At 43.3% G+C, this 17,088-nt stretch overlaps 1 protein-coding gene across 1 annotated transcript in view; it reads right to left on the bottom strand.

Moving 5' to 3' along the window:
* LOC117356932 (long-chain-fatty-acid--CoA ligase ACSBG2-like) overlaps positions 1-17,088 on the bottom strand; it is a 102,682-nt gene that overhangs the window by 13,216 nt on the left and 72,378 nt on the right. Inside the window, exons 11-12 of the mRNA XM_033936894.1 lie at positions 13,264-13,488; positions 5,176-5,393 (exon numbers count right to left, since the gene is read on the bottom strand). Of these exons, the coding sequence (XP_033792785.1) occupies positions 5,176-5,393; positions 13,264-13,488 (443 nt within the window). The remainder of the gene's footprint in view (positions 1-5,175; positions 5,394-13,263; positions 13,489-17,088) is intronic.

The raw sequence follows: 17,088 nt of genomic DNA, 5'->3' as shown, positions 1-17,088 counted from the left end.
CTGGGAGTTTGCTTTTCACTAAATTTCATTTCAGATTAGATGATTGTCAGAAGGGCAGCATAGTTGGAGCTGGGAATATTTCTTTCTTTCAGTGTAGAAGCCATAGATCTTTTATGATTCTTCCCAGTTTTTCCAGCTCTGGATTGCATGTCACGACAAGAGAGACTCTCTCTGTGGTTTTTATTGATTTATTTATACTGCAACAGATTTTCCTCGGGTGTTTTAAGAGACGAGGCAATATTTTTGAAGATTATTTGGGGGTTGCAGCATCTTGTTTAAAGGATTCAGTCAGGGTCTTTAAGTGTTTATTTCTGTCTATTGGGTCAGAGCAGATACGGTGGTAGTGTGTGACTTGGCTGTGTATAATGGATTTTTTTTATATGTGAGGGGTGGAAGCTGGAGTTGTGGAGGGAGCTGCATCTGTCTGTAGGCTTCCTGTGTATAGATGTTTGGATGTAACCATTGTTGATAGAGACTGTGGTGTCTTGAAAATTGACTTTTTCTGGGGAATAGTCCATTTGGAGCACTGGTCTTGACCTAGGGATGGACCCAGCAGCGGCAATTCTTATGTTCTTAAATTTGATTCTAGGATAGTATTTATTTATTCATTTCGATTTCTATCCCGTTCTCCCAGAAGCTCAGAACAGGTTACAAGTAGACATTCACAATCATTTGAAAACAGACTAGTCATGACAACAAATAACAGAGCTTATTCTAGAGACCAGACTGGTCATAGCGAAGACTACTAGGAGAAGTATATTGAGGAGGCAGTTTTTAATGGCCCGACTGGCGGAAGAGGAAGGTCTTTACTGCTCTGCGGAAGGTCATTAGTGAGTCTAGCGACCTGATCTGTGTGGGTAGTCAGCTCCATAGCTGAGTATGCATTAAAAGAGTTGTGGAATTGTTTGAGAGTCTCTTCTCCCTCAGTGCAAATCATAAAAATGTCTCCTCTAGTTCCGCCATGAAGAGGTTGCATATTGTGGTGCCATCCTCATGCCCATAGCTGTGCCCATGATTTGCAGATGGATGTCATTGTTAAAGCGGAAATAGTTGTGAGTTAGGATGAATTTGATTTTCTTCCAGTGAGTATTGATGGTCCAGGGTGGATGTTTTTAGGAATTTTTCATCTGCAGCAATGCCATCTCTTTGGGGAATGTTGTGGTCTCAAACTCAAACCCTTTGTGGGGCCACATTTTGGATTTGTAGGTACCTGGAGGGCCGCAGAAAAAATAGTTAATGTCTTATTAAAGAAATGACAATTTTGCATGAGGTAAAACTCTTTATAGTTTATAAAACTTTCCTTTAATAGTTAAAAGGAAAGATATATAAACTATAAAGAGTTTTACCTCATGCAAAATTGACATTTCTTTAATAAGACATTAACTAATTTTTCTGCTGCCCTCACATTTAAAGTTTAATATCTTTTCTTTCTCAAAACTGACACATTTCAATCACTATATTGAAAATAAAATCATTTTCCCTACCTTTGTTGGTTGGTGACTTTATTTTTCTGTGCTTTTAACTATGTTTCCAGGGCCTTCTTGTCCTTTGACTGTTTTTCTCTCCGTCTTCACTTTCTGCCTTGCATCCATCTTTGGCATTAACTTAATATTCAATTTTTCTGCTTTCTTTTCAAAATCTATGCTTCCATGTCTTACCTTCCCTTCCTATCTCTCTCTTCTTCCATCCTATTTCCAAGGTCTAACATCTCTTTCCTTCATTTCTCTCCCTTCCTCCTTCTTTCCTTTCCCCTGGTTTGGCATCTGTCTCTTTCCCTCCCCCCATGCCCTGGCATCTCTCCCTCCCCCTCTATAGTCTGATATCTCCTTTCCTTCCCTCCCTCCCATGAACTTGGCATCTCTTGTTCCTCTCTTCTCCCTTGTCTTCCTTCCCTCTCTTTCCCCAATTGGGTGCAGCAGCAACAGAAGCAGCATTTCCCTTCCCCCTTTCCTGTGCAGCAGAAGCATTTCTCTTCCCCTTTCTCTTCCCCTCCCTTTCCCTATGCAGCAGCAGCAGAAACAGCATTTCCCTCCCCCCTTTCCTGTGCAGGAGAGGCATTTCTCTTCCCCTTCCCTCCCTCTCCCTTTCCCTGTGCAGCAGCAGCAGCAGCATTTCCCTAGGGTCCCCTTTTCCTATGCAGCAGAAGCATTTCTCTTTCCCCTCCCCTTCCATTCTCTTCCTTGTGGAGCAGCAGCATGTAAGACCAGCTCCCTTGCTCAGTCGATAGTTCCATTCAAAGCCGCGGGTGGCAGCTCCTCGCAAAATCCGCGCCTGAGTCAGAAGCCTCTCTGATGTTGTGACGTCAGAGAGGCTTCCGATGCAGAAGTGAATAGCGTGAGGAGCCGCCACCCGCGGCTTTGAACGGAATGATCGACTGAGTGAGGGAGCCGGCCAGACACGCTGCTGCTCCAGAAGGAAGGGAAGGGGGAAGAGAAATGCTGGTGTGGATGGTGCGAGGAGCCGCCGGCGGCCCTAGCTTTAACCGGAACAATCAACTGCAGCAATGGAGCAGTTGATCATCGCATCCAGACCGTGGGCCGCAAAATAGCACCTGGAGAGCCGCATGCGGCCCGTGGGCCGCGTGTTTGAGACCGCTGCTGTATAGCGATTCTACATCCATTGTGGCTAGAAGTGTGCCGGGTGGTAACTGCTTGATATTCTTTAATTTGTTCAGGAAGCCTCTGGTGTCTTTTATGAAGCTCTTTGTCTTGTGCACTAAGGCCCGGATTCTGTTAATGGCGCCTTGAAAAATGGCACTCACGCTTGGGCGCCATTAACAGAGTCACGGCTACCAGCGCCTAAGAAAAAACTTAGGCACTGCTAATGTAGGCCAGGATTTTAAAGGCATGCATTACCGGTGCTTAAGCTTTTTGGGGAGAATCAGGCCTAGCAGCACCTAAGGTCATCTCTTCCCCTAACTACGCCTACTTTGACCTTGGGCATCACTGGCTGCCATGCTGTAGATGCAATTCCAGCGCCTATTTTTTTAATGCGTTTATAATTAGCTTTAAATAATGTGATCAATTACCATGCCAATTAAAGCCAATTAAAGCAATTAATTTAGGCGCCAGTAGACAGAATATGGGCCTAAGGGTTTAAGAATCCCCTCTATAAGTCCAGATATTTCCTCTGTGATTGGTCTGCCAGGGTTATGGATTTTAGGTAGCATGTAGAATGTGTCCACAGGCGTTTCAAATCCAACCATCCTTCTGTGGGCGCATTCTACTCTGAAGTTTTCTACTTAATTGCATTCCGCCTTTCTGGCCCAGAATTCTTATTTCATTCTAGCAAAAGAGTTTTCAATCCAGTTCTCAGGACACAGAGAACCAGTTAGGTTTTCATGATGCCAATAATGAAAATGTGTAGGAGAGATTTGCGTAGAACGGAGGCAGTACGTGCAAATTTAGGTCATGCAAGAAGCAACTATCAGGGAGGAAATACTCCGCAGAATAGCACTTGGTCGCTCTTCAAAGAAGCTCTTGACAAAGTATTCAAAGGCAAGGAGGTGACACTGCAAACGAAGATCAGACTTGTGCACACACTCATTTTCTCAGTGGTCAGTTACAGATGCGAAAGCTGGACACTACGGAAACAAGACAGCAAGAAGATTGACTCATTTGAGCTTTGGTGCTGGAGAAGGATTTTATGCAGATTGTCTTTGCCCTGGTTCCTCATTTTAAACCATTCATTTTCTAACTAGAGATCCTCTGTATTCATCCAATGCTTTTTTTGAATTCCGTCATTATCTTCGTCTCCACCACCTCCTTCGGAAGGGCAATCTGGGCATCAACCACCATCGCCTTGAAAAAGAATGGGTGCTCCAGGTAATTTAATTTGGCCTCCAAATCCAGTCTAAAAAACATGAGGTGGCCCACATTAGGTGGAGGGTGCTTGAAGCTCTGAATACTCAAGGAATGGAGGGGGATTTGGAGGCCAAATTAAATTACCTGGAGCAAAGGTGGATATACCGCCTAGGTACTGTGATTCCTCATGGGTTAAACCTGGAATTAGAATGGTCATCCCTTCTGTGATTTTTCCCTGGGAGTTCTACGAAATTCTCCCCAAAACTTTAATGGGAGTTAGGAAATATTGATTGACACTTAGTGTAAAAGCCCCTCCGGTCTAGGGGTGATGCAAGGGATCGGACGATTAGCCCCTCCCCTCTACACCTCACTTCTGGGTTTAGGGAGATTTAAGGGTGATCTTTACCACGCCGCGGCCATCTTAAAAAGACTTAGATTGGGTGGTCATGTCGTGAAAAATTGGTACTAAAAAGGTAGGCACGTACGGTTAATTTTTATAGTGTGCATGTTGTTGACATTTATACTTAGCGTTTCTCCTACTAAAGTGAGGTTTTCTTATTGCAGGGATAGTAGCCCTGAGGAAACCCCCTCTACGGGTGAAACATGTTGGCTCATTAATCCCTTGCTAACCACCAACCACCAGTTAAGCTAAGTATTCAATTTATATAAAATATTCTTTAAAACTATTTATTGTTTTAAAATAAACTAAATTAAAAAAATAACAAAACAAAAAATTAGAAATTGATACACACCATATATTGACCCAATGACGATTAGGTGCGTAAAGCCAGAAGATATGATAATGTGATCTTCTGGTGGCGTCTCTGAGGGTTTAAAGACTGGCATTGAAACCTTTTTTGGATACAAGGTATAAAGGGTGAACTAACTGTATCACCTTGGATAAATCAGTGGTATTCTCTTCCTTGTAAAAAACTTTTTCTTGTTATATATAAGCCAGATACATCAATGAAGAAACTAATGCATAAGTCAGGTGCTCTCAGCTCTCAGTAGGGTTGACACATTTTCCGTTCGGAAAATCCAGACCCCTAGACTCGCCCCCAGGCCCGCCCATCTCCACCGTAATCCAGCCCCCCACTCTTGTCTGCCGCTCCCTGCTGCACGTTCTTGTCTGCAAATCGTATCGGGCAGGGAGGAAGTCCGCACATGCGTGGATGTCACATGATGATGTTGCGTGTGCGTGGACTTCCTCTCTGCCCGATGCGATTTGAGGAGTCTTTTCAAAACCTGGACAAAGTGTCGGGTTCTGAAAAGCCATCCAGACCCCCGGACCTGTTCTGAAAAGGAGGACATGTTTGGGGAAATCTAGACATCTAGTAACCCTAACTGCCCCGGATTAACTCTCCATTCTTACCTTTTATTCTGCTAGTGAGGTAGAGAAAACCCTTTTGGTCCAGTTTTCCTATATCTCCAGAATGCAGCCAGCCCTCCTCATCCAAAGCCTCCTCTGTCTTCTCCTTCATGTTCAGGTACCCCATGAATACATTTCTGCCCCAGAAGCAGACCTCGCCGTTACCATCCTTGTCTGGCTTATCAATGCGAGTCCTACACCCCAGAAGCTCCTTACCACAACTGTGGAAGAGAAAATCACAAGAATTCTGAGCTTGAATGTCCTCAAAGTCTCTCCTCACTCATGTCTTTCTTTGGGTTTCAAGTGAGAGGATCCTTTCAGGACCAATATGCTCCCGATACCAGCATTACAGCCTTCTCATTCGGGGATGCTTGCAGTAGTTCTGCTTGCCCCTAAATAAGTCAGACATCCCTAGTGAATGTTTAGGTGATTAAATTTGCAAATGACACTAAACTGTTCAAAGTTGTTAAAACACATGTGGATTGTGAAAAATTGCAGGCGGACCTTAGGAAACTGGAAGACTGGGCGTCCAAGTGGCAGATGAAATTTAATGTGGACAAATGCAAAATGATTCACATTAATAATAATAATAATAACTTTATTTTTCTATACTGCCAATGTCAGGCGACATTGTAAGAAGGCTGAACATTCAGCGAATAACAAAAGGTCTTAATACAATACAATAAGTCTAAATACAATAGAATAGTCTAAATGGGAAACTTACGTACTAATTGGAGTTCTATGGGTATAGGATACCTGAATAGATGAGGAGCTTCTTGAGAGAAAGAAAAGGCGCTTACGGGGAGGGGAGTCCTAGTGAGGGAGGGGACAGTTTAAGTCAATGAATTTTGCGAATAGGGCGGTTTTGATCGATTTGCGGAATGCACTGTAAGACAGATTGGGTTTGTTTATGGGAATAATAACCTGAATCACAGTTACCAGATGCTAGGGTCCACCTTGGGGATTAGCGCCCAAGAAAAGGATCTGAGTGTCATCGTAGACAATACGACGAAACCTTCCTCCCAATGTGTGGCGGCGGCCAAAAAAGCAAACAGGAAGCTATGAATTATTTTAAAAGGGATAGTTAACAAGACTAAGAATGTTATAATGTCCCTGTATCGCTCCATGGTGTGATCTCATCTGGAGTATTGTGTTCAATTCTGGTCTCCTTATCTCAAGAAAGATATAGTGGTGCTAGAAAAGGTTCAAAGAAGAGCGACCAAGATGGTAAAGGGGATGGAACTCCTCTCGTATGAGGAAAGACTGAAACGGTAGGGTTCTTCAGCTTGGAAAAGAGACAGCTTAGGGGAGAAATGATTGAAGTCTACAAAATCCTGAGTGGAGTAGAACGGGTACAAGTGGATCCATTTTTCACTCTGTCAAAAATTACAAAGACTAGGGGACACTCGATGAAGTTACAGGGAAATACTTTTAAAACCAATAGGAGGAAATATTTTTTCACTCAGAGAATAGTTAAGCTCTGGAACTCATTCCTAGAAGATGTGGTTCAGCAGTTAGCATAGCTGGGTTTAGGAAAGGTTTGGACACGTTCCTGGAGGAAAAGTCCATAGTCTGCTATTGAGACAGATGTGGGGGAAGCCACTGCTTGCCCTGGGATTGCTACTATTTGGGTTTCTGCTAGGTATTTGTGACTTGGATTGGCCACTATTGGAAACAGTCTAGTTGTGCTTTTGTTCTTATGAACTTCACTCCATGTCTGCCTCTGAGTTTTAAGGAACCTCGGAAAGGAAATCCTTTCCCCTCAGGGAAAACTACTACTATTTATCATTTCTATAGCGCTGAAAGGCATACACAGCACTGAACATTCAACATGTAATAGATAGTCCCTGTTTAGAAGAGCTTACAATCTAATTAAGACAGACAGAACAAATGGGATAGAGAACCTACTCCCTTGGAGAAGAGTCTGCATTCACTGAGTGAAGACGGGAGATGAACAGGAACAAACGTTCAGTAAGAGCTTTATTTATCGCCCCCCCAGTTCGAGGTTATATCTATAAAAAGTTCCAGCAACGCTTGCTTGCTTATCAGGCAGCTGGTTGGGACAACATAAGTCAACTAATAAACAGACTGGATATTCAAAGGATTTTAAAACTAGAAATAATTATTAATGTACTCTCAGATATCCGCTGGGTTGATCATCAAAGATCTCAACAACCTCTTACTGCGGGATCGAATATCAATCATCGAGTACCTTTGAAAAATACCAAAGTGCGCTAAGTGAATAAATAAATAAATATATATAATGCACTTATCTTAGTGAGGCTTTTGGTGAAGCCGCTGTACCCTGAGGCTTTTGAATAAAGCCACTATACCCTACGGGGACCCGTTTCGCCCTATATAGGCTTCATCAGGGGTCAACGTTCTAAAAAGATAAACCAAGAAAATACTAGTTAAAATCTTTTGAAACGAAGGAATAATTTACAGAAATACATTACAATTAAAGAGATAAAACTTTCTGACTTACTTACTTTTTGACTCGGGTTCACGAGACAAAATGGCGTTAAGGCTTTGTGAACGCCGACGCATGCGCTGTTTTTATATGGACTAATTAGTATTGGCGCATGCGGATTAAAGCTAACCCATCTCATGAATATTAAAATAATTGGAAAACATGATTATCTATTACTAAAAGGAACCTCAATTCAAAAGAATACCTTCCAGCTCCTTCGTATAAAAAGAAATTGTACAAATGATAGAGATTATTCTATACATTCTAAGGATTTCTTACGAAAATTGAAAACGAGAGGTTATCCTAAGAAAGTCTTAAAATATTCCCAGAAAAGAGCTAAATTCACACATAGAGATTGGCTAATGCAAGAAGAACACCATTTAAATCTTGAGGGAGAAAAAACAGACCTAAGTCTTAAGCAGCTCAAAGAAGAAAATATGACTTGTGTCCTGAAATATTTCAACAATTGCAGTGATTTGGCTAAGATCTTTAGAAATAACTGGAAGATCGTACAGTCTCATAGATTTTTTGAAAATACAGAATTGAGGATAGCGTTCTCTAGAGAACGGAACCTGAAAGAAATATTTACCCCTATGAGGGACATAACAGACAAAGAAGATTCATACAGACTGTTACCTAACGGCTTTCATAGATGCGGCCACTGTAGTATCTGTGTTTCTACAATCTCTCAAGATTTTTTCATCAATACAGTAGATGGAAAAACTTATCATATCAACAAATTTTTGACCTGTTCTTCAGATTTTGTGATTTACATGATATTGTGCCCTTGCAATAAAATGTATATAGGAATGACCACCAGAAGCTTTAGAACTAGAATGATTGAACATAAGTCCAACCTTAAACTTAACAAAAAGACAGCTCCTTTGGTAGAGCATTGCAATACAGCCAAACACAATTTTGAAGATCTTAAATGTTGCTGTATAGACAAAGAAGAAGTCAATGCAAGAGGGGGAGATAGAAAGAAACGTCTTGCACAAAGGGAGATTAGGTGGATCTATAGACTCCAGACAATGATTCCTAAGGGTTTAAATAATATCATAGACTGGAAGGTATTCTTTTGAATTGAGGTTCCTTTTAGTAATTATTTTAATATTCATGAGATGGGTTAGCTTTAATCCGCATGCGCCAATACTAATTAGTCCATATAAAAACAGCGCATGCGTCGGCGTTCACAGAGCCTTAACGCCATTTTGTCTCGTGAACCCGAGTCAAAAAGTAAGTAAGTCAGAAAGTTTTATCTCTTTAATTGTAATGTATTTCTGTAAATTATTCCTTCGTTTCAAAAGATTTTAACTAGTATTTTCTTGGTTTATCTTTTTAGAACGTTGACCCCTGATGAAGCCTATATAGGGCGAAACGGGTCCCCGTAGGGTATAGTGGCTTTATTCAAAAGCCTCAGGGTACAGCGGCTTCACCAAAAGCCTCACTAAGATAAGTGCATTATATATATTTATTTATTTATTCACTTAGCGCACTTTGGTATTTTTCAAAGGTACTCGATGATTGATATTCGATCCCGCAGTAAGAGGTTGTTGAGATCTTTGATGATCAACCCAGCGGATATCTGAGAGTACATTAATAATTATTTCTAGTTTTAAAATCCTTTGAATATCCAGTCTGTTTATTAGTTGACTTGAGACTACCAAGACTTGGAACATTGTGTTAGTTTAGTGGGACAACATAAGAACATAAGAACATAAGCAATGCCTCTGCCGGGTCAGACCCGAGGTCCATCGCGCCCAGCAGTCCGCTCACGCGGCGGCCCAACAGGTCCAGGACCTGTGCAGTAATCCTCTATCTATACCCCTCTATCCCCTTTTCCAACAGGAAATTGTCCAATCCTTTCTTAAACCCCAGTACCGTACTCTGCCCTATTACGTCCTCTGGAAGCGCATTCCAGGTATCCACCACCCGCTGAGTAAAGAAAAACTTCCTAGCATTTGTTTTGAATCTATCCCCTTCCAATTTTTCCGAATGCCCTCTTGTTCTTTTAAGTTTTGAAAATTTGAAGAATCTATCTCTCTCCACTTTCTCTATGCCCTTCATGATCTTGTAGGTTTCTATCATGTCTCCTCTGAGTCTCCGCTTTTCCAAGGAGAAGAGCTCCAGCCTCTCCAATCTTTCAGTGTATGAAAGGTTTTCCATGCCCTTAATCATTCGTGTCGCTCTCCTCTGGACCCTCTCAAGTATTGCCATATCCTTCTTAAGGTACGGTGACCAATACTGAACACAGTACTCCAGGTGTGGGCGCACCACTGCCCGATACAACGGCAGGATGACTTCTTTTGTTCTGGTCGTAATACCATTTTTAATAATACCCAACATTCTGTTTGCCTTCTTCGCGGCTGCTGCGCATTGCGCCGTTGACTTCATTGTTGTATCCACCAGTACACCCAAATCTCTTTCAAGGTTACTTTCCTCTAATACTAATCCCCCCATTTGGTAGCTGAACATCGGGTTTTTTCTCCCTATATACATGACCTTGCATTTCCCTACATTGAATTTCATCTGCCATTTATTCGCCCACTCCTCCAGTTTGTTTAGGTCCCTTTGTAGGTCCTCACACTCTTCCGTAGTTCTAACCCTTCTACAGAGTTTAGTGTCGTCCGCAAATTTTATAACTTCACAATTCGTCCCCGTTTCCAGGTCATTTATAAATATATTGAACAGCAGCGGTCCAAGTACAGACCCCTGCGGAACTCCGCTCGTGACTTTCCTCCAGCCCGAGTAGTGACTGGAGGAAAGTCACGAGCGGAGTTCCGCAGGGGTCTGTACTTGGACCGCTGCTGTTCAATATATTTATAAATGACCTGGAAACGGGGACGAATTGTGAAGTTATAAAATTTGCGGACGACACTAAACTCTGTAGAAGGGTTAGAACTACGGAAGAGTTAAGCATTTTATTTGGAAGGTCTTGCTCGTACACACATTTCAGAAAGTTATTAAATCATTCTTATTCACAAAAGGCCTAATGATTATTCTGTCGTTCACAGGAAATGTCCAGTTTTTTGTCTTCTGTGAGGTTTTGTGGTCTGTAAATGTGATGTAATGTGAAGAGGTGAATGTGTTCATGGGACCCCCTCCCATAGTCACAGAAAGAGAGCTGGGAGTGTGGGGAGTGTGTGGTGAAGTGCTTAGAGCTATAACACCAGCACCCTGGGGTTGAGGGTACTAATTAGAGAATGACACAGGGAAAAAATCTGTCCCCGTCACCGCCCCGTCACCAGCCCACCATCCTCTGCCCCGCCCCGTCACCGCCGTTCCCTTCACCGCCCCGTCACCGCCATCCCTTTCACCGCCCCGTCACCGCCACTACCATCCCATTCACCGCCCCGTCACCGTCCCCGCTGCATCCATATAAGCCTTAGTACTGTAATATTTAGCTTATTCCTTTCTTATAAATCAAAGTTCCTTCTGCTGAACTAGAGAAAGAGATGTTCAGCTGGCAGGGCTTTGTTTATAAAATTTCATCAACACAACTAATATACTACTTTATCCTAAAGCAAAAAATAAATAAATAAATATAATTTTTTTTTCTACCTTTGTTGTCTGGTTTCTGCTTTCCACATCTTCTCATTGAATTCCTTCCATCCACTGTGTGTCTTCTCTCTGCGTCTTCCATTTGCTGTTACTGTGCCTCTCCCTTCACCCCCCCCCCCCCCCAATTGGTCTAGCACCCATCTTCTTCCCTCCGCTCCCGCATAGTCTGGCATCTGTCTTCTTCCCACTCTGTCTTCCACATTTCCCTTGGGGGGTCTGTTCCTCTATTCCTTTCCACCACCACCCTTCCCGCCCTCCTTTACCACCTGTTCCTTTCTACCACCCTTCAGCTCCTTTCGCGTGGCCTATCTATCTACCTTCCTCCCTCTTATTTTCATGGCACGTTACAATGTAATTTGTGCAAGCCACTGGAGCCTGCGAGCTCGGTCCCTGTCCCATCCCCACAAACCATCTCGCTTCTGTGCTCCTATTTTCCCCATTTCTAATATCTCCCCTATGTATCTGCCATTGCCCCCCCCCCCGTGTCCATATACCATCCCCATGGCATGTCCCCTTTATGTCTCTGTCCCTATGCCCCATGCACATAGTTTCCCCTCTTTCTGTTACCTTCCTGTGTCCAGATTTCCCCTATCTTCCTCTTCCATACCAGTGTGTCTCTTCTTTTCAACCCCATTTAGCTTTTTTCCCTCTTTTTTCCCCCCCCCCTGCTTCTAGCATCTGGCTCACCTGCCTGTCCTTCCCTTTCTTTCCTGCTGTGGGTTTTTCTTTCCGTCTTCATCCCCTTGGCCCAGAATCCTTTTCCCTTTCACTCCCTCCTTCCAGTTTGAGCCGGGAACACGGGCGATCGCACAGTCCCCGCAGCCTCCACCCGCCTGCCCAATCGATCCTACTGTTTAGCCAGCTCTCTCCCGTCTCCTCACCTTAGTTTGTAGGTTTTGTTTTTCGGCGACATGCACACTTTCCCAAAGAGCCGCGCACGCGCGGCTGCTCAGTGTTCAATCTTCAGCTCTGCTGCAACTTCCTGTTTCCGGTTGCGTCAGAGCAGAAGATCGAAACTGAGCAGCAGCGGGTGCGCGGCTCTTTGATAGCGTGCGGGTCACCGAAAAAGAAAACCTACAAACTAAGGTTAGGAGAAGGGAGAGAGCTGGCTAATCACTAGGATTGATTGGGCAGGTGGGTGTGGGCTGCGGGGACCGCGCGATCCTTCATGCCTCACTGCAGGGACAAGACCATTTACCGCTCCACGGGGCGGTGAATGGCCTTGTCCCCGTCCCCGCAGCCACTGCTATTTTTTATTCCCCGTTTTGGCGGGTTACCCGCGGCTAAACGCGGTGGCCACGGGTAAACCGCCGTGTCATTCTCTAGTACTAATCCCACACTGCTCCTTGTGACACTGAGCAAGTCGCTTAATCCCCCAGATAGAGACAGATAGGGAAACATGATTGAGTACCTGAATAATTTGTAATCCACATACACTTCCCCCTCCCGATTTGCGGTTATGGGACTCGCAATTTCCTAAAAGCGGAATCACCCCCACCTCCTGGACCTTACCTGGTGGTCTACGGTCTTTCGGGGCAAGAGTGATCTTCCTACGCTCCTCCCCCATGCAGATCATTCATCCAAATGGCTGCCTTGAGTTCCCGTCGTAGTCTCGTGGATTTCCCTGGACATGTCCTCCTTTTTGAGAGCATGCCCGGGGTCTGGACGGCTTTTCAAAACCCAGCACTTTATCCGGGTTTTGAAAAACTTCCTCACATTGCGTCGAGCAGGAAGGCATCTGTGCATGCGCAGATGCCCTCCTGCCTGATGAGAACAGGCAGCGGGGGGCTAGGGGCGGAGCAATGGTGGGGTTGGGGGCAGTGATGGGTGGAACTGGGCGGACCTAGGGGGGTGGGTCTAGGGGGTCCGGATTTTACTAAAGTAAAATCTGGTAACCCTACTCTGGGAGGGACTGTGCAGCTAACTTATAGGCTCCACCATAATTCTCAGTCTCCAGCCACCTGTTTGTGGGCCTGCATATCCCATCCATTTAGGCCGATCTGGAGGGACGCTAAGGAATTTTCCCTTTTTCCCTCTGTAATCCATGTTGACTAACTCACCTAAAGTTGTTCTGTGTTGAAACCGTGTGTGGTCCTGCGCTCTCACTCATGCCATAGAGCTCATACAGTGGCAAGTTAATACTCATGAAGTACTCGAGCGTGTTCTTAGAGATGGGAGCAGCTCCAGTATTGGGCATACGACAGCGATCGAGACCCACGGCCTCCTGGATCTTCCTTAACACCAGGGAATGAGCCAGCGTGTAGCCCCAGGGCACAGAGTTATTCCTGAGAGGGAACACAAGCAAAATGTTTACCCATGTCCTTAACTGTTTCATTAAGGGGTGATTCCTCGTCCTCCTTTCTGTGTTCTGCCCCATGTTATGTGGGCATTTGCTCAGTTTCTTATATAAGAACTAGTTAAATGTTTGAAATAGATGTGTGCTCTGTGGACTTAAATTCCTGGAGAGCTAGGCTGCTTCCACAGAACATGAGCCCGGCTCCTTCTTCTCCAGTCTGGATGAGAGCAGTGGCCATATTGCAGAGCACCTGGCTAGATGAGAACCTGAGTGTAGGATCGTTCTCCCACCAGGTTTTTCTCCCTTTAGTTCTAACAATCTAACACAGCTTAAGTTTATTTCTAAGTCTGGAGAACGGTGTCATCTCCTGATAAGCTGGTAGAGTAAGAAGCTATGTAAGAGGCTTGTAGTGCATTGAATCCATTTATTAAAGAAAATGTCTGGCTGGTGACACCAAGATTACAGAATTAGGGGTTGGCTGAATAGGAACCTCTTCCAGTGGCCAATAGAAGTCAGAGATAAAGACTATACAGTGAGCTGGAGCTGGATAGTATGATTTAGTCAGCGGCTGATGCTTCTATTCCGACAACTCCCTAAAACTAGGTTCAAAACAGAAAAATATGAACAAAGTAGTTTTATGTATTTGAAGGATTTATATTCATTCTTATCAGTTAGTTTCTAGGTAAATTACAGGAGGCATATCGTAATTTTCAGCGGTAACAATCATGTTAGAATCAAGACAAAGTGTAATTATACATTTAGCTATGTGACATATAATAACATATAGAAAATTTAGGAAAAAAAACCCTTTTTCCCCAATTCTTTATTCATTTTTTCATTTTACATCAAGTGTACAATATTACATCAAATAGAATTGTATCATATGATAGAGCTACATGGTTCTCTAATAAACAATTAATTTGAGACCAAATTGATTTCCAAAAGGCCATGATACAGGGACAAAAGAATATTAAGTGATCCAGAGTCCCTGCTTCCAGATTACAGTGCCAGCATCTATTAGACTTAGAGCTATCCAACTTTTGTAATCTAACAGGGGTCCAAAACACTCTATGTAACAAAAAGAACCAAGTTTGCCTCATAGATGCAGACACTGTACATCTCATTCTCCAAGGCCAAATTCGTGGCCATTGAGATGCAGAAATTTGATGCTTAATCTCAATGTTCCAAATGTCTTTGGTTTTTTATTCATAAATCCAGATATCAATTTATACCACTGTGCGGCCTTTTTAAACCCCCTTTTTAAACGAATGTTTGAAGTATGTTTTCAAAGCCTTTTAATTGGTCATGAACTCCAAGCTGTATCTGCTTGATATGTAAAAGATTTTTTTACATATAACGTTAAGAAAAGACTGAAAATAAATTAAACATGAATCACCAGCTCTGGAGGACGGAGCAGGATAAAGGAAATTAAAACAGACAAATTAACCCCCCTCTCCACTTTTACTAAACTGTAGTGTGGTTTATAGCGCTGGCCGTGGCGGTGACACTCATAGAATTCATTTGCTACGGTTTAGTAGAAGGGGGAAGGGTTAGCATTCAGGGCAGATGCAGCAAATGTCTTATAAATCCAACATGACAATTTAGAGATCCTGATATACCAAATAGAACCTTCTTAGATCCTCCAAGTTTTATTTAAAATGTGATGCACATTATGAAAATTGGGGACATAATAACATATAAGAAACAAACATAAAACTTGACTCACTTGAGGCTCAGGAAAAGGGGCTGGAACTACAACATATATAGAAATGGAGAAAGATATAAGGGTAGATCCTTCCCACCCAAGCCGTGTACACCATCCAACTACCAATACAAAATATTTTACACTATGAACCGGTAAATGTAGAAAGGGAAACCACATTATAGTGTCACAATTATGGACTTTACGGTACCAAATCTGGCCTGAAATTGGACATCTGTTTTTGGTGGAAGCTGTACATTTATGCTGTCTCCCTCCCTCCCCCTCTACTCAGAACAGGAGTTGCCTCTCTCCCCTGCCTACTTGTAGCTGCCCCCTTCAGGCCTAGTCTAGAAGTGTAGTCAAGGCAGTCACTCTTTGCTTTCAAAATGGCTGCCATGCAAGAGGTCATGGGAGACATTTTGAGAGTAGAGCTGACATGGGCAAGAGCGACTGGGGATCACTCTTGCTCTGAATATACAACTAAATCACCAGGGATTGTAAGGTAGTCGGGAGGGGGGGGCTACTTTTTTTTTTTTTTTTTGCATAATGCAATTGCAAGTAATGCAGTTGTGATCTTGTATAATAGTTGCCATGCTCCAAATAAATGCTTTTAATACAGAAGTTTAGCAGGAATTTAAATCTATAAATTTGGGATGATAAGCTCTTTAGGACTTAGCCTCCCTGGAGATATGACAACAACTGGAGAAGAGTGTGGTAGAGTGGTTAGAGCTATAGACTCAGCACCTCGAGGTTTTGGATTCAAACCCCACGCTGCTCCCTGTGACCCCATTGCCCCAGGTACATTAGATAGACTGCCAGCCCTCTGGAACAGACAGGGAAAATGTTTGAAGTAGCTGTATGTAAACTACCTTGAGTGTGGTTGTAAAACTTCAAAAAAAGGTGGTCTATAAGTCCAAGTTTATTAAAATCTTATTATGCCATTAAAACCATACTCTTCAAAAAACACATAAAACCAATCCAGCACAACCAATCCCAACCCAATATCCAACACTCTTTTATCTACCAAACGTTATCTAAAACCCATAATTTCACCCTATTCTTATCTCCTAAAGACCTCCACTTCCCTTTGGTAACTCTTTACCCAATATATATTACCTTAAAAATTCTATGTCATCTCTTATTCTATTCCTTCAAATTTTGAATGCAATTTTGTTTTAGTTTGGATGTAATCCGCCTTGAACCGCAAGGTAATGGCGGAATAGAAATCACTAATGTAATGTAATCCCTTCTGGGTGGCTTACAAGCCCCAATCCCTTTCCCTGATGTCATAATGCCTGGCAGAAACCCAAAGGACAGCAACATTCCAGAGCTGAGATTGTGATGTCATAATGCCTCATTCCACCAATGCCTGAGAGCCAACCTCAGCAGTGATGTCACAATAGCTTGATTGTCTTAGACTTGGCTCACTTCTGATACTGTATCAGAGGAGAGGGTGGTGCAGTGGTTAGATCAGGGATCTCAAAGGCCCTCCTTGAGGGCCGGAATCCAGTCGGGTTTTCAGGATTTCCCCAATGAATATGCATGAGATCTATGTGCATGCACTGCTTTCAATGCATATTCATTGGGGAAATCCTGAAAACCCGACTGGATTGCGGCCCTCGAGGAGGGACTTTGAGATCCCCGGGTTAGATCAACACCCTGAGGTTGTGGGTTCAAAACCCATGCTGCTCCCTATGAATCTGGACAAGTCACTTAATCCTCCACTGCCCCAGGTCCATTACATAGACTGTGAGCCCACCAGGACAGACAGGGAAAATGCTGGAAGTATCTGTATGCAACTGCTGTGGGTGTGGTTGGGGTCTACAAGTCCCATCTGTGGCTTTTAGTTTCAGTTCTCATTACTGAGATCCATGTGTGCAGAGACTA

Source organism: Geotrypetes seraphini, chromosome 1, assembly GCF_902459505.1.
Source record: "Geotrypetes seraphini chromosome 1, aGeoSer1.1, whole genome shotgun sequence".
Taxonomy (NCBI): Eukaryota; Metazoa; Chordata; class Amphibia; order Gymnophiona; family Dermophiidae; genus Geotrypetes; species Geotrypetes seraphini.
The sequence above is the reverse complement of the archived record's forward strand: the minus strand, read 5'-3'. Positions and strand labels throughout refer to the sequence as shown.